Genomic DNA, 25,037 nt, shown 5'->3' with positions numbered 1-25,037 from the left:
AGGAAGATATTGCTGTAAGGTACAGAAAGCAGCCAGCGCTGATGGTCTTGATCTGATGATGATTAGAGTCGGTTACCACTCGTGATTTTCTCTGAGGAGGTAAAAAATGTGGTTTCTGAGATTACAGAGTTCAAAACAGGCTCTGCTTCTTTGTTGCAAATTTGTACGTGTATGTGTGCGTGTGTGTGTGTGTCTGTGTTTTCATAAGACAAAGAGAGAGACAGAAGTAGAGAGAGAGAGAGAGAGACAGAGAGAGAGAGTGTGAATGTGTTTGCGCATGCATTAAACAGACAAGAGAGAGGTCCTTGCGGCAACCTGCACATCTTTTATCACATCTTTAATTAATTGAAGCCCATAATAGAAGCTGCTGCAATTCCACTCAATAGACAGAGCTGGATGGAAAACAGCTGAGGGTAAAGAGATACGCTCATGTTCCCATGCTTTTCTGTCAATCCTCCCAATGCCATTTTACAGCCATCCATTTATACAACATATCTCCATACTCTCAGCCTCTGCCTTTGAGAATTACCGTGAAGAAAACAGAGGTTTTTGTTGGTAATTGAGGTGCTTACTTTCCTCTCTACTCAGGTTTTTTATCTCTGAGGACTAGCTGTGAAACCATCATGGGACTCCTCTGGTTCTCCGGGCTCACGCTGATCATCCTAACCCTCATCCCTCAACCGTGCCTGGGTTGTCCCTCTGGTTGTCGCTGCTACAGCCTCACAGTGGAATGCGGGTCCCTCGGGATCAAAGAAATCCCACAGGGCGTCCCTCCTGTCACTGAGGTCAGTTGTCCAATTGACAATAAGTTAGGACACTAACTGCCCGTGCATTGCAGCTGACCCCGAAGCATCAGTGCTTTCAGTTGACTTCCTCTCTGATCCATTCTTATTACCCTGAAATGATTGTGGTTAATCAATTCTCCGTGACCCTCTTTGATGTAAGCCTAAGGGAGGGGCCGTGCTGTTGGCTGTGTAATTATTCATTCTTGCTCTGAAAGTGACTCTCGCACACCCTCTGATCATCTGTTGAGAAGATGTTTAACATTACACCGTCTTTTCCTCTTAGGTTCAGGCCCCCCAACATTACTGCAGCTCATGAATATTAATGAAAAGCATGTCCCGCATAAATTGTTCCATTAACCTCAATCAGCAGGTCTATCTCGTCGATCATACTCTACCTCTTGGCCCTGTGTTTTCCTCTCTGGAAACATCTAAGATGAATGCACATTTCCAATCTAGCAGACAGCCATGCATTGTGGATCAAACGTAGAAAGCACTTCTCATATAGCTTCAATCAATCAAACACATTGTGTACGGACAAGGTCTGTGATTTCTGCAGAGTTTGGCAGAAACAGGGAAACAGTAAAACTGCAGCACATTGTCTTATTATCATGATCCAGAGCTCGCTCATTCCCCATTGTTTGTTTTGCCTTTACATTTACATACTTCCGAAGCTCTGCACAGCCCAGTGAGAAAGCTTTCGAGGTGGCCCTGTTGCTAATTTAATCTCTCCTTATGGTTAATACATTTCAAGCTCACAGCACAGCTCTCTCTCACTTTCCTCTATGAAACAAATGCCAACTCTAACATCACATCCCATCTTCTGTTTCCCTAATTCATTTACCTTGTTTTCTGTTAGACCATCTTCCTCCAGGACAATGCCATTGTCCAGATCCGCCTCCAAGACTTGACTCGTCTGGGCAGCCTCCATTACCTGTACCTTCAGAACAACAGCATCTCGGCCCTGGAGCCCGGGGCCTTCCTCAGCCAGGGGCAGCTGTTGGAGCTTGCGCTCAACGGTAACCTCATCCACCTGGTCACCCCAGACATGTTCCGGGGCCTGGAGCACCTCCGGATCCTCTACCTCGCCAGCAACCAGATCACTCGGGTACAGGACCACACCTTCAGGGGACTGCAGGTACAGTATTTGGAATAGAAATGGTTAATGAGAAGCAGAATTTTAATGGATTATAAAACCAATTCCCCATACTAATCTCTAAAATAAAGTAATACAGTGACAGATCCTGCTGCAACTGAGTCATCTTTATATGACATTTCCATCCCTCCTGTAACTTGCACTTTTCACACTCATCTCCCTCTGCTTTATGCTGTCTGCAGCGTCTGCAGGAACTCCACCTGCAGGAAAACAGCATAGAGCTGCTGGCAGAGCAGGCTCTGTCTGGTTTGTCATCTCTTGCCCTGCTGGACCTGAGCCGGAATCACCTCCGCACCCTGGGCGCCTCGTCGCTCAAACCGCTTGTCAGCCTGCAGGTGCTCCGTGTCACGGGTAGGCAGAATTACTTTACTACCTTTTATGTGTAACTGCTATAGGATAAAAAATCCTCCAGAATTCTATTAAGAAAAGTTAAGTGCCTAGAAACAAGTTTTGCATATCAAAGATTTCCCCCCAACCAAACCCAACCTTTAATAAGAACAAAAAAGACACAATTTTAAATGCTGTATTGAAGGAACAGCCAATTAAAGAGACCTCATGCAGAGGACAATTAGGAAGCCAGTGTTCCAATCAGAATTGGCACATAGACACCGAACTTTCTTCACCATCATTAACAGTTTTCTCTCTGCATGGAGGTGTCATAGAAGCTTAAAAGTTGAGTAAAAAGTACAGCATTTGCTTTATCTCACGTTTCTTGGTCTGCTTCCTCCAGAGAACCCATGGCGCTGTGATTGTGCTCTTGGCTGGCTGAGAACTTGGATCAGCAAAGATGGACAGCGGCTGTTGAGTTCTGCAGAGCAGCGTCGGCTGATGTGCTCAGAGCCCCCCCGCCTTTCCCACCTCAGCCTGGTGGAGGTGGCCCCAAACAGCCTGGTGTGCATCCCGCCTGTGGTGCAGCTCGAGCCAAGCCACCTGACTGTGCGACTAGGAGAGAGCCTCCGTGTCTCCTGCCAGGCATCAGGATACCCTCAGCCTCAGGTGACATGGAAGAAAGCCTCCCATGGTAAGGCCCAGTTATCACCTCGAGGCCTGGTTCAAGAGCTAGGGCCCAATGGGGAGTTGTTCAGGCCTGGGGCCGGAGGAGTGGTGACAGCCCTGCCAAGTGGTGGAGGGATCAAAGTTGGAAGTGTTCATGGACTTGTGCGCGGGACTGAGGAGGGTGGAGAGAGGGACAGCTTTGACCCTGACATGGGCAGTGGCATGCTGTTCCTCAGCAACGTCACTGTAGCACATGCTGGCCGATACGAGTGTGAGGCCTGGAACCCTGGCGGTGTGGCGAGGGTTACTTTTCACCTGGCTGTCAACATGTCCTCGTCCTCATATGCGACCCAGTTCTGGCCTCGTTTGAACACACACTCCTATGTCTCCTCTTCATCCAACTCCCTCTACCAGCCAGAAGTTCTGGATGTTAGCCAGGAGCCACTGTATGAGCAGGACAGCATGGACTTTAACGCCCTGGGCCCTGCAACACAGACTGCTATCGCTGTTGGTATCTCCTTGTTGGCACTCACTGCTGTTCTCCTTTTGATTATGATCTACACCCGTCACCAACAGTACCAGAAAGAGGACAGCGGCTCCTACTGCACCAGCAAAGAAGAGAGCATCCTCTACGTAAATGACTACTCTGATGGACCCACTACTTTTGCACAGCTGGAGGAATACCGTGATGACCACGGTCATGAGATGTACGTGCTCAACCGAGCCAAGCCCGTCATGGGATCCGCTTCATCCAGGTGTCCCATGATGAGTGGGTTCGTTCAAACGAAGGGTATGAAGGAGGCTCTCCTGGAACATGAAATGGTGCAGACACTGACAAGATCGGGGGGAATGGGGCTTCGCAGGAACCCAGCAGACGGAGGGGAGGGACCCCTAACGACAGACCCGGAGGAGCTCATCCTCAGTCAGAGTCTCCTCTTTGGAACACAGGTTGCCTATGAGATCCACTGCTAAGGAGTCGTTGTTGTGCTCTGACATGAAATGAAGCGTTGATGGACTTAATTACAGACAGAAAGTGAGCATCAGATTATTATTTGTGAATGTCACTTGGTGGTTGCTGGGATAAACCTGGATCCCAGATCCTTCTCTGATTGATTGTTCTACATTAAAAGGGGCCGAGGGGATGAACTATGATAATTAAAAAAGAAAATAACAAATGAAGCATACCTTCCTGTCTCCACATCAACCCTTTAAAGATCAGACGTGACTAACCTCGTCAGAAATGGTTAGCCCGACGGTAAATCCAAAAGAGGCTAAAGCTGTGCGGCACATAGTGGCTCGTTGTGATTCACACTTTGTACAGATTTCCTTTCTGAGGTTTCATTTTTTTCTGTGTTTTGTCTGTATTTTGTGTAAATATAATGATGCTGATTTTCACTGTGAAGTATGGATATTGTGTGAACCCTGTTGCGGATTCCATTAGAATTAGACCAAAAGAAATCCATTTTACTGGAACTGCATTATCATTACCCATATGTGTAGGTGGGTGGATTGTTTTTAAAAACGGTTCGCTCTGAATGCATCATCAGTCTTTTCACTCACTTTTTTTTTTTAATTTTTATTATTTGTACTGAACCGCAACATTGTGTTCCTTGATGTTAACATGTTTCTACCTGTGCAAGGTATTAACATTCAACTCATCACATTACCGTCAGTCTGTAGCGACCTTTATGATGTGAAACTTTGGTTTCTACATAATAAAATGTATTTTAAAAGAGATGGTGCGGTGTGTGTTTTATTTTTTAAAGGTCATACAGTCCCTTTAGCACGCCTCATATTGAAGTATCTATAGTACCGCTTTATAGTAAAAGGTTCTAGTTTTTCTCTTTTGTCTTTAAGATGGAGCAGATGAGTGTGTTTTTTAGAGAGACCGCGGCTTTCAGTCACCACACAGAGGTCTGCCTGGGAGATTTCCATGGTTTATAAACGTTTTATTTTTCTTTCTTTGCTGTCATATAAGCTTTCAGGGCTACTGGTGGACTAACACAGAGGACTGCAGTCATAAAAACCAAAAACCAAATAATGTCTGCTTTATATCAAGACTGAGGGCTGAATGGATTTACGTCAATATTCTTTTAAAGTAGCTCCTTTTTTCAGTATTTTAAATCAGTTTTTGTAACCTCCATATTAAATAACATTATTATTATAGAAAAGAGCTGAAGGGCATTTTACTTGTAAAATACAAGCTGCCATAAACCATCAGCAGGGCTTACATATGCGAGATCATAACCGGTGGATTCATCAACATAAAATTGACATTTTTTAGTCGATTTTAATGTATTTGTAAAACACCTAATGTCTTAAAACTGAAGAAATTTTGGACAAGGTCACAGAAAAATAACCTTTGTGCCACTTATATCTGCAGGCCAGATTTTAAAGAGGAACAAAATGTTTGCACCACATCCAAAAAAAAGCCAATGTTTGTTCTGTACAAAACACAGGAGACTATATAGTTTCATTACTCATCCGTTAATATCCGTGAGTATTGAGTCCTTTGACACTGACAACAAAGACAAAACTCGTCTTTTTTGTTTATAGCTTTGCTCGAGGGGCGGATGACAGAAGTGACTAAGACATTGTATGTACAGATGGACTAACAGCAGCCTAACCACAGGCAGCAGAGCTTATACATGCAGCAAAAGCACAACCCTTCCCAAACACTGACAAAGAAAGACATGACTGTCTGACCGGAGCCCATCACAACACCTCCTTATCGCAGATGAAGATGCATTATGCAGCTCATCTCACACAATGAAATGTGAAATATTCTTATTCCAGTTGTCCCATGAAGCAAATGGATTTTCTTTGTGCCTACTGTAATACAATTCTCAGGCTGTGTCATTACGTGTCCAACAAAAAACCCTGCTCACAATGGTTGTCATGGACACAATGGATTTACTACATATAAGTAAGCAGACTAATGTTTCTGTCACCAGCTGAGTCTTGCTGTCTCTGTCTGGCTCTGTCCAAAGAAAAAAGAAGAAGCAGCAAGCAGGCAGAACAATAATCCCACGGTGAGAATACAAATGTGACAATGGTTGCTTGTCACTTTTGGAAGTGTGTCTGTTTGTATTTCCTAAGATTCACAGAACACACGTTGGAAACATTGCAAACTATTGTTTAATTTATTTATTTTTATTTTTTATATAACATAAATGTATTTTCTATTCACACTAAATGATGTTCAAAGACCCCCACTAGTGTACCTGCAGGCATGTGCTGTTGATTAGAGAGCTCCATAATTGATTTAACAGCCAGAAAATTATGCAAATATAATACTAATGATAGCAAAAATATGGAAATCCATGTTTTAATATACTGCCTCTATTAAGAGCAACCAATAAGTAGCATAGTGCATTTTTTGTTCTTTTTAAATAGGGGTGTTTTGAATAAAATATTGCATGCAAGATATGTGTGGGTGGATTAATTAGCACGTTTTAAATCATGGTGAGTAAATTCCTTCAAATGGCTACATTTTTGGTAAGAAAAGTTGTGTATATTTTTCATGTATTGTAAATCAGGTTAAAAAAGTCATTAATTTATCATCACACTATAGTAACACCCTAGTGATACACACTATTTTTGTTGGATATTCTTTAAAACACATACATTAACTATTAGATGTATTTACTCTTTTTTTGGCCTATGTATGTATTTACTGATTTTTCATTTATTTGCCACATCTAGCCAGCATTCATGATGTATATATAGAAAAACACTGAAATATGGGTGTTAATGGGCTGATATACACAAGTCTTGGGGAAAATAAGGCAAAAAAGTAAATACACATAAGATTAGGATTAAGATTAAGATTATTTATTCTTTAGAGAGCATATAGAGACTGCACTGCACAATTGAGCACATGTATAAGTGTGCTTAATTTTAAAAGTAGAGTCTGTCTGTCATCTTTTTAAAATTACATTATTTTTAGCCTTAATCAGGCATAATGTAGTGTTTGGGTTTAACAGCTAGTTGAACTCTAGCTCTAATGCACTGTGATCTAAACAGATAAATATCATAGCATCAGCAATAAGCAGCCATGAACACAGAACCTGTTGGGACTCCAAACAGTCAGAGGTTGCTGCACCACTGTGATTTCTTAAGGATTTCATTGCATTAATAGCCATTTTTTTCCACATACGTCCAAACAAGTTTCTTCCACTGTGACCAATTACTGTGATGTTTGTGTACTCAGGTCCATTAGTTGAGAAGACACACATTTGCTTTCCACATGGCTTTGCTGGCCCTGGAGGCTTTATGTGGGGAAAGAAAAAAAGAGAAAGGTGTTTCATAGATTTTTACATCTGTGCTCTGCATGACATACCAAGTGTTGCTTTAAAGAAAAACATGTTTTGATATGAATTGATTTTTCAGCTTTCGGTCATTTCATTCTGGGTAAAATATCACAGGCAGTTCCTTCATGGCCATGCATAAAATTCTACATTCAAGCAAAACTGCACTTTGTACTGCAAATTGTAATCAAACAAACTCATTATTATTGCAGGACTAGAATCAACACACGGGGGGTTGATTGTCTTTTCTACTCTTTCCCTGCAGGTGAATACAGAGCCTGCTTGAATATACTTTGCAATAATAATACAGTTAAATATGAATAGAGCACACTGACCTCGCAGTGCCACACATGATTTAAACATCATTCAACACTGCATCAAAATGGTATTAATCCAAAACAAAGATGCAGAGAGAATATCTGCACAAAGTTAGTGACACTGAATGATACAAAGAACTTTGTAAAAACTCTCCTTCTGGGAAAAAAAAAACATTGTAGAAGCTGGGCAGGAATGCATCAATAATTCAGTCCCAGATATCTCATATTTGACCTCATACAAAAACTCATTCCCTTGTGGTGAACCAAGTTTGAAGAGAGATGAGAACGGATACTTGAAAGAAGGTGGGAAAGAAAAAGGCATCAGTATGGAAACCGTGAGTTCTCGCTCTGCTCTGCTGTATCCTCACTACACGATTTGATTGATGGGATCACTGCCAACCTTTGACATAAAAAGGGAAACTCAAATCTAACTGGTCGAACATTCCCACTACAAATACTTAGATCTGCAGTCTATATTATGATGCCAGAGCTCGGTTTGTACTAGATCTCCTTCTTGCTTTTTTAATAATACTACACTACATACAATGCTGGTTGTTCTTTTATAAAATATAATTATTTACACTCCACCAGTGCAGTAACTAAGTGGTTGTGTCATGAGGTTTTGTTTTCCTGGTTATTTTAGTATATTATTCTTATTTTTCCTGGTTTATTTTGCCCTGTTTGGTTGTTTCCTGTTTGAAAGTCTGGTTTCCTTGTGTACCTGTGGGTGTTTTTACCTCCTCTTGTGTTTCCCGCCTTCTGGATTGCCTGCCTAGCCGTCATTGTTCTCACCTGTGTCTTGTTATCCTTTGTGTTTAAGTCTTGCGCTCCCCTTTGTGTTTGCCAGTTCTTACTGTGTGTGTTACTGTGTCCTGTGTGCCACCTGTTGTCTCCAGTGTTTTTTCCCAGGTCTTCATTTTTGTTTTTTTGTTTTTTCAGTCAAGTTTTGGATCTACTGTTTGAACTTAGTTTCAGTGCTTGTTTTTGGATTTTTGTAAAGGGTTTTTCTGCTGGCTATATTTATTAAAGTTCCCGATTCGTTGGATATTTTGACTTTTTGTTGGTCTGCATTTGGGTCCTTCCTGAACTGTATTCATAACACATTGTGAGTTGATGTAAACACAGCTGCTAACCACAGCAAACTTTATTGCACACAGCTGTATTGCTGCCATGGCACACAAACACACTGCTTAAGCTGTGGACTGATTGGCTCTGGTTGATTTGGCTGAGCATTATAGCCTATAGCCTCAGGCACCATGGAAGAATGAAAGTCTGCTCACATACAGGTTGGTTGTTGGATGATTTCTAGAGAAAAACACTAGCAAATCTTGTACTACTTCCTCCTCCCTGGCTCTTCTAGTTTGGCATATAGTTTGTTTTGTTAAGTTTCCTTTTAGTGACAACAAAGCAAGTTTTTTTTTATTCAGTTTTAGCAACTAGGATAATCAGTAACTAGGAGTTTATGCGTAATATGACACAGTCAACAATGAAGAAGTTACCTGCAGGGACACAAAACCGCTCTTCAGAAACATACAGGTGACGTGACATATGCCTCCATCTAGGTTGTAGCATGATTTAAACACTCTGCTGCTTTAAACAGCTGCCGAAACTTTGAGTTTGTTGTACATGCTGAAGCAGTCAGGCATACCAGAGTTATGAGGGCTTATAGAACAGCGCAGCATAACCCGAGTATCTCCTAAAAAAAATCTGATAATGTAAATGTAACATAAACACTCCAGATAATGCAGAAAGTTATGAATAAAAGTTGAAATAGTTCAAAATAAGGGGAAGTAAATAAATGGTTAAAATGGTTACTAAATTAGAGAATAAGCAATCAGTCAGCATGTCGTTAGCAAAAACAGATAAACAGCAGATGTTAAATGGTTTAAATAGTTAGATAATAACTATAATAAACATTTAGCCAAGAATAACACTGTGAAACTTTGATAAAATCAAACTCAACCTGTGGTTGTCATAGTGACAGTAAAGTAGATGATACTCAAGCACCAGAGTGTGTCCTTCATCCCTTGTTGCCACGGTGGCTGCTCACTTCCCATCATGCATGGCAGTTGAATGTCATGTAGTGAAGGTTGTAAACCTCAGCAGCACTTCTGACAGCTGCGACACATGAAGCCGCCAAATACTGAGCATCCCCTCTGCCATTCAGTATTGCTAACACAAATGGGCCATAGTCAAGAACATGCCCCCGATGTTTAGTGAGGTTAACAAGAAAGTCAATTGCTTTTATCGCTGGAAGCTTGGTGCACTTATACATGTAAGCATGCTGCTATTGTTAGAGAGACAGTTTTTAATAGATGATCCTATTGCAGGTTATTTGATGAACCATTCATTTAGATTGAAATGATCTCATTGTTATTGTAATTCATTTGTAAAGGTGCCATTCCACAAAGAGCAGAATATTATCATATTGCAGAAGAATATGTTAGCCTTCTAGCAGCATTAGCATTAAAATAGCTACTTGGGAGCTGTCAGAGTAAATGTTTGTTATTATCAGCATCATTGAATTGAACTACCAACTCAGTCTTGGTGAATAGGGTTGGACTGGTCAATATAGCAGGGTCCAGATTACCCTAAGTGTTGGTGGAGATTAGCCATTACAATGTCTCCTTGGGTGCCATGTTTAGCCAATAGGTGCCAATACCATGTACGAGAGAGTCAGGGTAGATGCTGATTGTTGTGAGTCTTTTCCACTTAGTGTGAAAGAAAGTTCTAAATCAATTTTCACATGCAATGCTAGAGTTTTAAAAAAAATCCCAAATCATCCATAGGAGAGCATTGATAGGAGCCCACAACCTGTAATCTGCTCCTGATTGCTGGTGAACGAAGACTTCAAAACCAGCCACGCTAAAACACCACCTGACAAAGTACCACAAAGCACACATGATTGAAGATATATATAAAGACCTTTTTCTGAGGACACAGAAAGCACACGGTTAACATTGCAACAGTTTCTTCCGAACAAGCCCAGAAGTCTAGGTCTGTCAAAGTGAAGCAAGGGTACAGAACGTGCTCCGTCCCAGAAAACCTCAGACCCCCCCGCTGAGCCCGAGCTGCACTGAAAATCACTCTGACTGTAAGGTAAAACCCACGGGCCTCATCGTCCCCTAAATGACCAAAGTTACCTTAAATCCCCCCTTTGGACTCCGAGCTGGTCAAAATGGAGCTGTTGCACTAATAAATTGTACTGTGCCAATGGTACTATGGAAGCATGAAATAGATATTGATCCCTGTGTGGGCTTCTGATTTTTCTTTCTTCTATATCATCTCTCTAGCAGGGGAAGATAATTATCCCACAAGACTGCATTGATAATTAGTTTCACTTTATGACAACGGCTTATAGGAAAAAGTAAACTTTAAATTTAATTAAAGAAATACTATAAAAAGCTAAAGACTGCACTGCAGTAAAGCTCACAGAGATGTTTACTATATGACCAAATTCACATAATATTTCATAGAACACTGAAATTATAAAATATACTGTCAATTGTGAATGTTCCGTTTCATTTTCTTGCTTCTTCTGAAAAGTAGAGATAATCAGTGTCATATGCACTGCGGGCTTCTTCCTACCCTCTGTGTCCATTGTTATCACTGTGCATTTTCCGCCAGATGATGAGAACACAATGCTTCTTGACCCAGTTGGACCACATAGCGGGGATGCGGCTCCATGCTGGCAGTGACATTTAAAATCACAATCCTCATTGTTAAAGGAGCTGAACCCTGACATTATGTATAGCCCCATCACTAAATGGGCAAAACAGTCTCTGCGTCTTCTGGCATTTTCCATGTCTGTTTCAGAAGCTATTAAAAGAGCTCGGAAAGAAAAAATTAAATAAATGTTGCAATGGGCTCATAAAAACCACTAAAAAGTTTGCAACATCCCCATAAGAGTGGACGTAAAGGCATCCATCAGCAAGGATATGTAATTAATTGTGCAGTTTTACTGTGTTGGTGTAAGCTGGACATGACCTCAGATAACTCTACATAGAGTAGATACATAAAGAATCTCCTGTGGTACACATTGTCATGGTTACAAAATGTCTAATGTCACAGTTAATTGGAATACTCGCTAGTGTTGTTTTTCGTTAGACCCTTAGACATAATGTAATACAAACATTTGGAAAACAAAAATTCAACAGTAAAGTAAAAAAAATACAACTAATAAATTCAATGTAACTCCAAGTCAGTCACACTTCTGTGAAATCAGCCTGTCCAGTTAGGATCAACACTGATTGTGAATCAGTTTCAGCTACTGTTGTGCAAATGGAACAGACAACAGGTGGAAATGAGGCAGTTATCAAGACAGCCCTATAAAGGAGAGGTTCTGCAGGTGCTGACCACAGACCATTTCTCTGCTCTCATCCTTTCTGCCTGATGTTTGATCACTTTTGCATTTTGTCAGTGCTCTCACCCCTAGAGGTAGCATGAGGCGGTGTCTACAACCCACACAAGCTGCTCAGGTAGTGCAGCTCATCCAGGATGGATCAATGAGAGCTGTGGCAAGACCACTAATATGCATGTTTCTGCTCAGACTGTCAGAAACAGACTCCATGAGAGTGGTATGAGGGCCCGACGTCCACAGGTGGAGCTTGTGCTTACAGCCCAACACCGTGCAGGGTGATTGGCATTTGCCAGAGAACACCAAGACTGGCAGATTCACCATTGGCGCCCTGCTCTTCACAGACAGAGGAGGAGAGCAGTTTTTGATAGGCTAAACCCTCTAGAAAACATTAAAAAAGTATAATGAAAGTGTAATCATTTTTTCCTGAATGTCTTGTTAAGACAGTCCATTATGGTAAAGCATCAAGGTGTTCCTCAAGGGTCAATTGAAGTTCCTCTTTATGATATATTTGTTATTATCTGCTATTATTAGTCTGCAGAGGTAAACAATAGTTTTGTCATTCTTGGTCATGCCGTCCTTTATAATGCAGCTCATGCCTGTCTCCTGGTGCCTCTTTTTACAGCCCCGGATAATACACTATATTGAGCTTCTAGACAAAACCAAAGGCACATTGTACATTGGGACCTTGAAGCAAAAACAAATTAATAATAATAAATATAACTAGAATACATGTCTTCCACAAATCGACGTTCTCGTAAACAATCAGTTGAAATGCTGATGGCCTCTCTAACAGAGATGCACTCAGGGGGATTCATATCTGCAGCACCAGAGCAGGACCCAGCGTGCGCCCTTCATTTCCAGCCTCTCAGTGAACGAGAGGCACTCTGTGCTAAGTCACAGAAGATCTCATGGCTGAAGAGGATCCGATAACTAGGTACCATGTTTTATTCTATTGATTTACCATTACTATAGAAAAACTACATTTTTTGTACAATGTACTGAAAATATACAAACAGCAGTGAGGGCTTTAATCAGTTTTTGAGCAGCAGAATACCTCAAGCTTTCATGTGTCTTATAATCATTAAGTTATTTTTATCCTCATTAAGAAGCATCCTAATCCTCCTGTTCATTTGGGCCTGCATGAAAAGGAGCAGTGCAGCACTTAATGGGGACCCCACGATGCCTGGCCTTCATACCAATTGTCACAGAGCATTGAAGAGTCTTATCTTCCAGCCTGGCCCTCCATGAATGCTTCCTGCTGATGCCTTATTATATCTGCAGCAGCTGCGCACAAGGTGAGCACAAACGTATTGATCGTGGATTCACCTCAAATGTTAAGGCTCTATCTCTAATTTCTGATGCACGTAGGCATCAATAAGAATGTTTTCATTTTGAAAGATACACGCATACAAATGACATTTTATGTTAAAATGTTGAAAGCCCGGATTTTTATTTTCTATAGAGCTGAGTATAGAGACTAGCAGCAGCCTTGTGCTTTTCTTCTCTGTGTGTGGTGTTTGGTCAGGAAAACAAAGGGGCAGTTCTTTTTGTTTTGTGCTTCAACAGTCTCACACACACACACACACACACACACACATATACCAGCAATACATAATGGAAAGAACATATTTCATACAGGGTTGACCTCCATCTAGTGGCAGAACTGATTCTGCTTGAAACGCATTAAGATTAATGACGGAGTCTCTGTAATGTAGAGAAGACAAGTCGGTGGAGAAACTCGACTGAGAAGAGAGTAAATTACAATAGCGTAATGGAATTCAATACTTTCAACCATGAAATAGAACATATACAATACTCTGATAAACAGTGGGTACATTTGAAAGCTTTGTGATCAAATGTATACATACATCAAAAACTCCCAAACAATTATTAAAACTAAAGAAGTATGGGAGAATATTCCCATCTATAACTGAAATAGTGCTTTCTTTTTTATCCACTTGCTCCTATATTAACTTCATTTCACGGTTATTTAATGAGGTTGAAAACCTAAGCAGATCTGGCAAATAATGCACAAGGCTAAAGTAAGCTAAGGGCAGAGAGAAAAGCAAAGGAGTCTTTATATCTGAATTATACGTGACACACATTGATAAACAGCATGTGTTAGGATCTGAGAAATCTGTATCTAACAATACATAAGAAAAGAGACTGGCTGCCACAAAACACAGCTCCCTCTCATGTGATTCAGTCACCTTTCCACTAGTGCTTTCTGTCAGTATAAACAGCACCATTGGCCGTATGTGACCTTTGCACCTTTCGCCACTGATTACAAAGTCTGCATCTCTAACATTGCTTTGTTGTTGTTGTTGTTGTTGTTGTTGGCCCTGTCATCATAGCCTCTGTGCAAATATTGACCTGCTAACCTGAGGCTTTCACTGAAATACTAAGCATGACTATTATTACCAGTAATAAATCACAAACACAATTTACAACCAAAAGAAAAAGTATTACAGCAACCTGAGACACACAGGTGGGCGAAGGACCAGGAGTACATGACACCACGAAGGAACATGGTCAAGTTGAATTTTGATTTTTCTTTTTGCCACAGATGAGAGTGAACAAAACATTAATATTAACATTTTCTACTTGACTCTTGGCTCTGCAGCTGTTTTGGCTGTCTCATTAGCCCGTTCAATTTACAATTCTAACATGTCGTCCTCTGTTCGGAGTGAGAACAGAGTCTTCAAGCATGAAATGTAGAGCGGTTTCCTTCAGAGTTCATTTGTGAACTTCCTCTAATGTATTCTGTCTTAATTTGTTTCTTAAAATAAAAACGCTTCATAGCCGCGTTCACATTATCTGCATTTTATTCCAACACGTTTTCTGTAGTCATGTGTAAATGTGATTATCCGTAATTTAATTATGACTCTGCACTGTAGCTTTACTTATAATTAAGCTCAAAACATTCTCCACCAAGATAGTCCCATAGGTTTCACATACGGACATTTTAGTCTGGACATAAAGCAGCATGAAGCAGACCATTATATGTCTATATAGGCTCAATGTTATCCACAAGTATCACACCAACAACAGTCATCAGGATATTTTACTTGTTGTGTTAGTAAATAACTTTTTTTTTTGGATTGCCAGTCTTTCATTCCACTAGATGCAGAGAACATGAAGCATTTCCTGTAGTGAAATTACCATATTAAATTAGAATGCAGCATGGCGCTGCACAGCTGTCAATACAAATAACAATTCTTCATAAAAAAATCTCCACATTGCAGACATGGCTGTCCCGGTGTTTAACAACATAATCAGGTCATTTTTTTTAGGGATGCGCTGAGGACACAGTGGTAATTAGTCAGTGTCAACTACTGCCAATAACTCTGCCTCATTGGCTGTTGCCAGTATTTCATTTTAAGGCTGATAACTGCAGAGTGAATTCCTCTGTGAAAACAACAAACGCTAATGGATGTATTAAAAGACAACTGGCATCAAACATGGCACCTGATGACTGAAAATTGGTAGCTTTGTGTATGAGCCAAAAAAAATACACCTCCATAGATTGAAAATACTATGTAATAACAAGAGTAGCTGTATAGTTGAAGGTGTCCAGTATAAAGTTGTGACATATTTCTTACATTTTTGTTGCTATATTGAGTGACGGTGCAGTGGGAAACATTTGCAGCATGGCTGAGTGGCAGCTAATGACCCACCCAGATCTGTTAGCACATGCATGATTTCACAATATTCTCAGGTCCAAAGAGACAGCAAAACAAACATAAAAACACAAAGCTCCAAATTCCAACTTCCAATGGAAGAAGAAGTCTTACTTCAACTAAGTCATATGCAAACATATGCATGGTCACTGTCACATAGGAAAACAAAGGAAGGACAGCAAGAACAGATGGAATATTAAGATCAAGATTAAGATTAAGATTAAGAAAACCTTCATTTGTCCCACAATGAGTACATTGCATTTTTGCAACAGCACAATCTTAATCTTTCTTAATCTTATATCTTTTAGATATTTTTTTCAACAAAATATCAATGGGAACTATCAGTATCAATTGTTTTGTTATATCACTTATCCATATTGAATAAAAGTGAACTGATGTCCCAAAATCCTCCTGTTGTGAGATGTGCAAACTAATACTAGTTACATATAGAAAGCAGCAAGCCAAATTCATTAAGATACAAACATAAGTGAGCGATGTGCAGTCACACAAAAGTTACATTCAGTCACACAGAGCAGCAATAAATGCTGCACAGACTCAGTAAATATGTGCGTCCTGTGACTCCTTGTTAAGGAAAACAACTGTGGCATTTTGAAGGTCACATGGATCCCCTGAATACTCCTGCGGAAAGCAGAAAGAACAGTGAGCACGATGATCACTAAAGCATATCCAAGATAATGGTGTTTTTAACAGAGTCTGATGGGAAAATGACAGATGTTGTAATAGGGGGGTGCTTACATTAAACCTTACATTCATCTCTTTAGCTTGTCTTAGCAATGGATCCCGTTCTAGAAACAGAGAGTGAGGAAATGTAGTCATACAATGATGGAAAAAAATAGAGAGAGGTAATGTTTGAAATCTGAATGGAAGACAAAAACAAGCCGCCTTACTTTGCATTTTCCATAGCTTTCTTGCCAATAAAGCCAAGGCCACAAGGAGAAAGAGAGACAAGCACACCACCATAGACTCCAACATGTGACTGAAACATACACAGCGCAGCCTGAGCAGGCAGTACACCTCCATTTAATCTGAAATCATAAAGAAGCTCTTCATTCTTATTCTTACTTGTGGCTGTTCCCGGACTCCTTAGTGATGGGTTTGGGTGGAGGGAGGTGTGCAACAGATGGGCTCGGTGTAGATGACGACGTTATAGACACTGCTGCTGAGGATAAAGGTGTAATAAAGTGATATACTCTGATAAGCTAGAGTGTAGCACTGCACGCAGGGTTTGATATTCTTGTGAGGTGACTTGTAATAATCGATACGTTGTGCAGCTGGAGACCTGAGAGCCCATGCCATCTGTCACAAACACATATTGATCTATAAATCTGCTTCCTCTCAACCCCAGCAGCTGCAAAGCCACACAGTCACACAGAATCTAGACTTATTTTTACAGTTCACATAGATGTCTGTGACATCTATTAACCAAGTTAATTAATCAAAGTTAATTTGTTGTTTAATAGTAGTGATGAGGTCATATTTTCACATCACATCAGTTCAGAGGTTTTTAGCACCTTCCAGCCCGTTGTTTTGGTTTGATGGGACTTGATTTGTCCAGGACTTTATAAGTAACAAACATTAACATAGGATGAATGATTAAAGAGAGAAAGACTCGACCTACTAGTAGTGGGCCGTGGAGTGACCAGCACGTGCACGGACATCTTCTGCTGCCCTGCAGAACACCAGTACCAGCCAGTGTCCCTCATCTCCAGATTCTTTAGGGTTACAGTGAAAGCCCCAGTTCTGTCATCACTGATGGCAACTGAAGCGTCTTCGTATCTCTCTCCAGAAGCTGTCAGCAGACAAGTTCTCCAGTCTCCACTGCGACACCACTTCTTCTCACTTTCTCTGTTGGCAGACAGTCACAGGGGAGTGAGTAAGTGCTGCCAGCTGAATCGTGTTTTTAAGATTTACTGGTGTGGGATTATTGCTGTTTATATGATACAAAAATATTCATATTGTCTTAATGGTAACAAAATGGAACAATAATATAATCAAACACCTGTATCTCTCACTGTAGAGGCATTCAACTGTGACAGTGCCTCCCTCCTCACTGCTCACTCTGCTGTTCACGACGGACATGCCTGCAGAATTCATAATAATACTGCATTTTAATTGCTTTTATAAGAGGATTATCAGTTCAAAATCCCCCTGCATTACTCACCATGGACGACCCTGATGTTAGTAAAAGCGGCATCATCTGCGTTCCACACACCACCTATTTCTACTCCACACATGTACCAGCCCGAGTCCCCCTCCTTCAGGTCATTCATGGTCACCGTGAACACCTGCTGAACAGGGTCGTCAAAAATGCTCACCTTGTCCTCATCCGGGTTGATCAAACGGGGATCATCAGTTCTAGCCAAGCTGGTGCAGAACTCCCTGGTCCTCCCCTGACACCAGTATTTTACATAGCTGGAATACTGAGGCTCGTAATGACACGGGACTGTGACCGATCGACCCTCCAGGAGTGTAAACTCTTCTAAAGTAGTTACTCTACAGAGGAAGGCTGATAGAAAGTGGACATGATTGAACATTAAACATAAGATTGAATTTATGCTTTTAACACTTTCTCACAGTGGACAATTCTTATCTTTGTCAGAGGAACAGGGTAGTGGCCTTGAGCGGTACTTGTACCACATTCATGATTTAAGTTTCTGTTATCATGAAAAGAAACTTTTCCTGTTTTAACTTCCCTCGCCATACTTCTTATTCCAAATTTGGAATATCCTTCTATAATACACAGACTTTTGAAGGCTTGAGAAAATAAACATCAAACATACTGTTGCCAAAGGGCAAACAGAAGGGAAGCTTAGAAGATTTATGTAAACACAAAAGGCCTCTCTGGCTCCCGCAGAAGAAGGCAGTATTAACAACCATTCAAGTCTGCCTTTAACTAATGATTAATACTGAAAAAAATAAAATGGTCAAAAGAAAGGAAGCACAAAGAGCATGTTAAATTATAGCTGCAATAGTTGTCAGAAGCGTGAAGGGGAGGCGTCAAAGGCATACATTGTTTTTTCATGCATTATCTGCAGAGAAAAGTGTTTCCCAACGGCTTTTTGTACAATTTGTGTAATCGGCTGACCTCGGTAGTTAGAGTTATTACCTGGGATCCATGGCAACAGGCTGAGGGTGAGTAGGAAGAGATACGGCATGTTTTTGGGTTTGAGGTTTAGCGAGTGAGTACTTCGTCCTCCACATTCACAGAGGCCAGATTCCGGAATGTCAAATTCCCCCGGTCATGTGACTACAAGTTGGATCCAGATGTTCCAGATGTTAACCATGTAGTTGCCAAATAGATTTTAAGGGTGCATCAACAAACTGAATTTAACAGCACCTGCTGTCCATGACTTTCTGTAAAAGAATTAGAGTTCTTCAGCAGAGTATTTCAGAGGAATTGTTCAAGAAATCAGAACATTAAAAGAGTTTGACGTGCATAAAATTAAAATGAATGTATGAGTATAATGAATGATTTGTGCAAAGATTAAGTAGTGCACTGCACTACCGTCGCTTGAAGCGAGGCATCTGGACTTGAAGGTTTCTTGAAGATGTTTCGCTGCTTCAGTTCAGTTCTTTCAAGTCTTCAAGAAACCTGTACAAGTCCAGATGCTTCGCTTCAAGCTTCTGAATGAGAATGACCTGGATGACCGAGAACCTTCATCGACATCATACTTAGCCTTAACCACGTTTTTAATAGCATATTCTACCAAGTCCTTTCATGGCTGCAGAAAGCTCAGTTGGCAGGGAACAGTCAAGTTATTTGATTTTGATGCCTGTAAACTTTGGATTGAGTCCAGTCATCATTTGTCGGATTAAGCTTCTACACACAACCCCCTCAGCTACTGAATTAACAAACAATTACTGCAGTCCTCTAAATTTGCTCTGTGGAGGATGCCTCTGAAGTTCATAGCTTTTTTTTGTTGTTGTTGTTGTTGCTACAAAGACTTTCATGGTCCTCCATCTCTTGGGAAGTAGTTTAGGCAGAAGAATCATATCTTTTTTTCTTTGAAAGTTGGAACAAATTGGAGAACTGAAACTAAAGCCCATCTGGTCGAATTCCTCCATATATATATTGATATTCTTAGACTCCTTTCACAAAAGTGTGAAAAAGTGGATTCTACATCTGTCTTTGTTCCAAGAAATTTGGAACTTTTTATTTTAACTTCCCTGTTTTAACAAAACGATAGGTGTTTCTATGTAACCACCTGAAAACTCTGACTCTGAATATCTGTTAATAATCAGCACTGCTCCCACCTAATGCTAGGTGATATATTTAGCAAGACTATTTAATATTTAGTAGTAGTGAATAGTATGAGTAACAGTTAAATTTAATTCTTTGGAATAGCCCTGTGCCTCCTATTTACCAGTACAGAAGATATTATGTTATATTTCAACACATGAAATAACAAACTTCAGTTCAGCTTATTTTCATGTAGGCATCCACAGTAGATTCACTTTCCGTTCATACAGGCCTGCCCAATCTCACCCCAGCTAAAGTGTAGCCTCCGGTCATCCCATCCAGTGACGAGAGTATTGGCTCAGTGCTGTTTAAAGCGATTTTAAAGGGAACAGTGTTTGGCTCTGTCACTTCTTCCACAACAAGTAATAGAAGCAAACTCTCTCTTTGCTCCTGGGACATCATGATCTTGCTTTGCCCTCTCTTAGCTGCTGTTGGCAGGAGGGAAACACAAGTTCAAGTTGTAGATTGGAACTTGGAAAAAAAAACGTATGGACAGTGGACGGAAATATATTGTTTATACGTCAAAACATTGCAATGACGTAGATATAGACAGGCAGCAAAAAGTGGAATTGTGGAACTAATTTAAATACTTTATGTGCTATATAATGTTAATATCCAAAACAACCTGAGCTGCTTGATAAATATAGAAAAGTAAATCATAATGTGGAATAAAATGGTAAAATATACTTATGCTATTTTCAGGCTCAGTGCTTCAGCACATTTAACCTGAAATAAAGGAGCCAAGTCTCAGTTTTAATTTCAGTAGTCTTACATCATTTCTGAAAAAACTGTGTGGGTAATAGAACTCTTTTAATATGTAGTTTTCAAATTGTGAGACTTCAGGTCTCTGCTGATAAGATTAAAGTCAGACAGATCAACAAGTCAGAGCTGAAGATTCTGCGGTGAAGGTGTGAGGAGCTTCTGCAGTCACTATATATATATATATATATATATATATATATACACTTACTTGGCACTTCAATGCAATATTCATTTAGAATGAAATATAGGCATAGGAATCTTCATAAGCCTAAAGGGGTTTAATACGCTATGACTGGATTTCTTCACCTCATCCTTCTTATTGCACCGTTATATACGAATGAATAAGTCAATAATTTCACTCCAAAAGATTGATTTAAAAAAAAGAAATGTACCAAAACTACATGCATTCCTCCTCAGTGACCTCATGCAGTCTGTTACACAGAGCAACAGCTGTTCTTCCAAAATAACTAAACAGACTCAAATATTCAACACAGCTATGTATATTAAAACAGATTGAAGAGCAAAAAATACCCTCGGCTGGTAGATTTTAAAAATGCAGAGAATTGTACAGCACTTTATATAAAGCAATAAAAAGATTTTTTTTTGCCCACATCGTTTGCATCTAATGTGCAGACACAACTGGACACAAAATGTTTAGGCCACCCTATGAACATGTCTTATACTTCAAATAATACCCATGTTCTGTTAAATAAAGCAAAGTTTAGCCATAGTACAATCACAGTTATGCAATGATGTCTATACTTTACTATATATATACTATACTTTAGTAACCCTGTAAGCATTTGAGTTGCACTTAAAAATGAGGATTGGCATTTTACAGAATACAGACCGTATAACCAGAAATGTTTTGCTGAGGACAACTTTATCAAAGCACTTAGACCAGTTTCAGAAATTGGTGTAAGAGGTTTTATCAGGAAGAGAGTCAAAGTGCAGAACAAGACGGGCAGAGGTAGGAAGCCAAAATGTTTGGAAAGCTCTGGAAAGAAACCTAGTGAGAGATATGTCTAAAGAGTCTCCGAAGACACTAGTGAAGGATATATCCAAGTCTGGATCTGAAGTGTCAAAGACAGTCACTAGAGTCCTACAAAGGAATGGACTGCCAGGTTACAGACCAAGAAAAACTTCTCAAAAGACACCTCTAAGTCAGTGTTTATGAAACTAGGAATCTTGTCAGGGTGAAAGGAATCATAAAAAAGAAGACTTAATCTCAATGTCTTGAAAGAAATCCTAAAGCAGATGGCAGCAAAACTGTCTTTGCCGTCATTTACTATGACAAGTGACTCCCTTGGGCTAATCATTTTATTTTTAACCATTTATGCAACCATCAAGTCATTTTTGGTATTGATAATTATGGACCAAGTAATATCAGGAAGGCAAAAGACTGCATCAGTATTCACAAGGCCGCTGTTACAGCTGTTTTTATTAACGTGTCAGTGCAAAAATGGAATGCTTTACAAATTTCAGCATAAAAATAAAAAACAAGATTTTATCAGAAAGAAAATTTATACTGCATCGTATGTTTTATAGGATGCATAACTGTTGGAGACAGGGTGGGACTTTTCGAATCAGCATCATGTCTTTTCGGGGAGTTTTGATAACATCTCTTGTCGTGATCTGTGGAAGATACAACAACGGTTTGTTTAGTGACACTGAGGTTATGGAAAAAACAAGAGAGAAACAACACAATGCAGTGTGTCCTTTCCAGCCCCTGGCAATGTCCACAAATTCAATATTTTCTAGCAAGGCAAAAGCAATATGTGGCATCATACTGACCTCCCCAGAGAAGCAGCTTATCTCATGTATTATCTGAGGCTGTTCCACAGAGAATGAAGTGATGAACTGGAAACTGTTGTTAATGTGACTGAGAGGACCCGAAGGACAAGAGAGCATTTCCTATATATCTGTTTAGTCTTCACTTTATATCCACAGAAACATATTGAATATATGTGATAGATATCTCTACAGTTTCTCTTTTTTTAAAGACAGCTAATGCACTTAAAGGATTCCACTGACTGGTGTTCATACTCATCACTTCAGTCTGGTGTATAAACATTTCAAGTGATCTTTTATATAGAAACCTGTGCATCAAATCACATGAGATCCATGTATTATTAGGTGTGTGATCACTGACTAATAACTGGTCGTCTACGATTGCAAGCTTCTGCTTCAGAAAGAATTGATGGTGGAGATAGAAAAAAATGGCACAAGTGAAAGATGCACTGAAAAACGGCCAAATACTGTGTTCCCACCCAGGTGGCATGTTGATGTGTTACTGCCAGTCAGAGCTGGAGCCAAAAACTACCTGTGACAGCTGCAGGGTCGACACGGAAATGTTTATTGGCTCTTTTTTCCACCTTCTTTCTTTGTGAATAGGGCATGTACCAGACACCCATGAGACCATATGAGGTGTGAAGCACATATCTGAAATAGAAACTAACTACAGAAGATAATAATACTAACGAGAACTGGAAAGTTCTCAGAAAGTACTCAAAATGTGATTTATGCACTGATCTACACTGCTGCTATTGCAGATGAACCAAAGTGACAACAATCCCTCTCAGTCTGCGAAAAGCATGTGTAAAGCGTTTCACCTTCTGAGACTGGGCGGCGATGTGTGTTTGATGAACATCTGCTTCAGCCAATGAAATTCATCACAACAAGATGGAGGACAGTGTGAGCAAACAGGAAGTCAGCAAAGGCTCTCTCTGGGGAGATGGACAGGAAGTCTCCTTTGTTCTGTGGGTTGATCTGGATACGAAGACACACTGAAAAAGGAAACAAGGGTTTTAGTTTTAGTTGTTTTTAGTTACATAATATTACTACTGGTACACATGATGTTTAATAACATCATCATTTCAATAGTTGACAACATTTATTAGTGTTACTTAAGCACTTAACATTAGCATTATGGACTTATCTACATTAGCACATATGCAGGCAAAGTTGGTTTTTGAAACTAAATCACTACTGCCGTTAAAGAGTATGTTTAGTCTGCATGTTTAAAAGACAGATGTAAGTGTACACTGCACAAATCACGATGGCTGCGTCCAATGTCCATATTACTACTTTTAATATGTACTAAGAGAGTCTTGGCATACAAAATAGGCCATTATGGATATTTAAACAGCCAAAGAGAGTCTAAGCTGACCCACTTCTATACGTGGGCCTGAAGTAGATGCAGGGCTTTTGCAGCGCTACATAACATAAGAAAATAAGACATATAAGCATTATCTTTGCAGTGCAAACACAGCTTTGCACTGACTAGTTTCTTCCAATGTGAGCTTTGTGGTCTATTTGTGATTTAAACCTAAAAAAATTGGGGAACAACACTTGTGGTGGCACTTAATTCATTCTCTCAGGGCTAGGTTGTACCTCAACAATACGTTACTGTGACTGTCTACCCACACAATTAGAACATTTTAAAGTACATGGCTTGAATATTAATTAATCTGACACTCAAGTGCTGCACGGGTACGATGATTTGTCAGTGAGGGACTAATTGAAATCGAACTACCAGCATTGTCTAAAGACATTCTGGAACTGGACATTCTGTTACGGTTCAGTTTAATAAATAACATAATGAATTTCATCCAAATTACAATGCATATCCCACACACCTTAAACAAACATTCATTTTGATATGGCTGTGTATATGAAGCTGTAGTTTGTGACTGTAGGTGTCCCTTAATCGCCTGAATAAAAAAAGTAAAAGTACTTTAAAAAAAAAAAACACACACATTTATTGTAACTAGTGTGCGTTAGATTGTGAGTGTAACTGTAATTTAGTTAGTGAATGGGTGAGCACACAAGATATCTTTTATTTTTACTTTGCTTTAGCATGGTTAGCTTACCTGCAGACCTATTTACACAAGGTTCACACAACTGACCGAACAACTTACAACTGACGCATTGAAAAATTCACATTCACAACACTTAACATATTTAACTGAACAAATATTTACCTGCGAGGATGAAAGAGCCCACACATGAGATAAAGCCAGACAGAAAACTATTGAATGGGAAGGTGCCGACGAGGAGACAGTAGAGGAACTGCAGCGCTCCTGTCAACAAGATGTAGAGCAAATATGCGTCCACGACTTTCAGCTTGTTGGGCGTCGTGGTGGTGTACTCCTCCAGAAACCGAGAAATGACCGATATGACTGAGTTCGACATGATTTTTGCCGTTTATTGGACACAAAGCAGATCCAAAGCGCGAGTTTTGCACGGGTCCTTTTCAGCCGAATGAGTGACGTGTCCTGACAAACCGGAAGCTGCCGCGGTGTTGCAAAGAATGTGGTCCGAGTATACCCGGAATGAGTAGCAAACAGCCCGTTGTTGCACAAAGATGCACAACAAACACAGATGATTCACTCTGTCAACATTTGTAGATTT

At 40.1% G+C, this 25,037-nt stretch overlaps 3 protein-coding genes across 5 annotated transcripts; 1 reads left to right on the top strand and 2 right to left on the bottom strand.

The window, feature by feature from the left end:
* The first annotated feature begins 623 nt into the window (after positions 1-623).
* lrrc24 (leucine rich repeat containing 24) lies at positions 624-3,906 on the top strand. The gene is made up of 4 exons (XM_028428025.1): positions 624-785; positions 1,642-1,920; positions 2,121-2,289; positions 2,669-3,906. Exons 1-4 carry the CDS (start codon positions 624-626, stop codon positions 3,904-3,906), a joined length of 1,848 nt encoding a protein of 615 aa, XP_028283826.1.
* Positions 3,907-13,339: 9,433 nt separating this feature from the next.
* On the bottom strand, positions 13,340-18,860 carry pigr (polymeric immunoglobulin receptor). Of its 3 annotated transcripts, none has more exons than XM_028428189.1 (8): positions 18,729-18,860; positions 17,784-18,128; positions 17,622-17,703; positions 17,241-17,467; positions 16,685-16,781; positions 16,510-16,598; positions 16,358-16,407; positions 13,340-16,240 (listed from the first exon to the last, which is right to left on the bottom strand). In XM_028428189.1, exons 1-8 carry the CDS (start codon positions 18,775-18,777, stop codon positions 16,157-16,159), a joined length of 1,023 nt encoding a protein of 340 aa, XP_028283990.1. In that variant the 5' UTR covers positions 18,778-18,860; the 3' UTR covers positions 13,340-16,156. The 3 variants fall into 3 exon arrangements, with proteins under 3 accessions (XP_028283990.1, XP_028283992.1, XP_028283991.1); XM_028428191.1 differs by having other exon boundaries at positions 16,370-16,407; XM_028428190.1 differs by having other exon boundaries at positions 16,685-16,778.
* A 3,171-nt stretch (positions 18,861-22,031) lies between these two features.
* Positions 22,032-24,934, bottom strand: dad1 (defender against cell death 1). Its single transcript, XM_028427573.1, has 3 exons — positions 24,608-24,934; positions 23,237-23,410; positions 22,032-22,259 (listed from the first exon to the last, which is right to left on the bottom strand). Exons 1-2 carry the CDS (start codon positions 24,816-24,818, stop codon positions 23,280-23,282), a joined length of 342 nt encoding a protein of 113 aa, XP_028283374.1. The 5' UTR covers positions 24,819-24,934; the 3' UTR covers positions 22,032-22,259; positions 23,237-23,279.
* Positions 24,935-25,037: the final 103 nt, after the last annotated feature.

The sequence above is a fragment of the Parambassis ranga genome, chromosome 17 (assembly GCF_900634625.1).
Source record: "Parambassis ranga chromosome 17, fParRan2.1, whole genome shotgun sequence".
NCBI lineage: Eukaryota > Metazoa > Chordata > Actinopteri > Ambassidae > Parambassis > Parambassis ranga.
The sequence above is the reverse complement of the archived record's forward strand: the minus strand, read 5'-3'. Positions and strand labels throughout refer to the sequence as shown.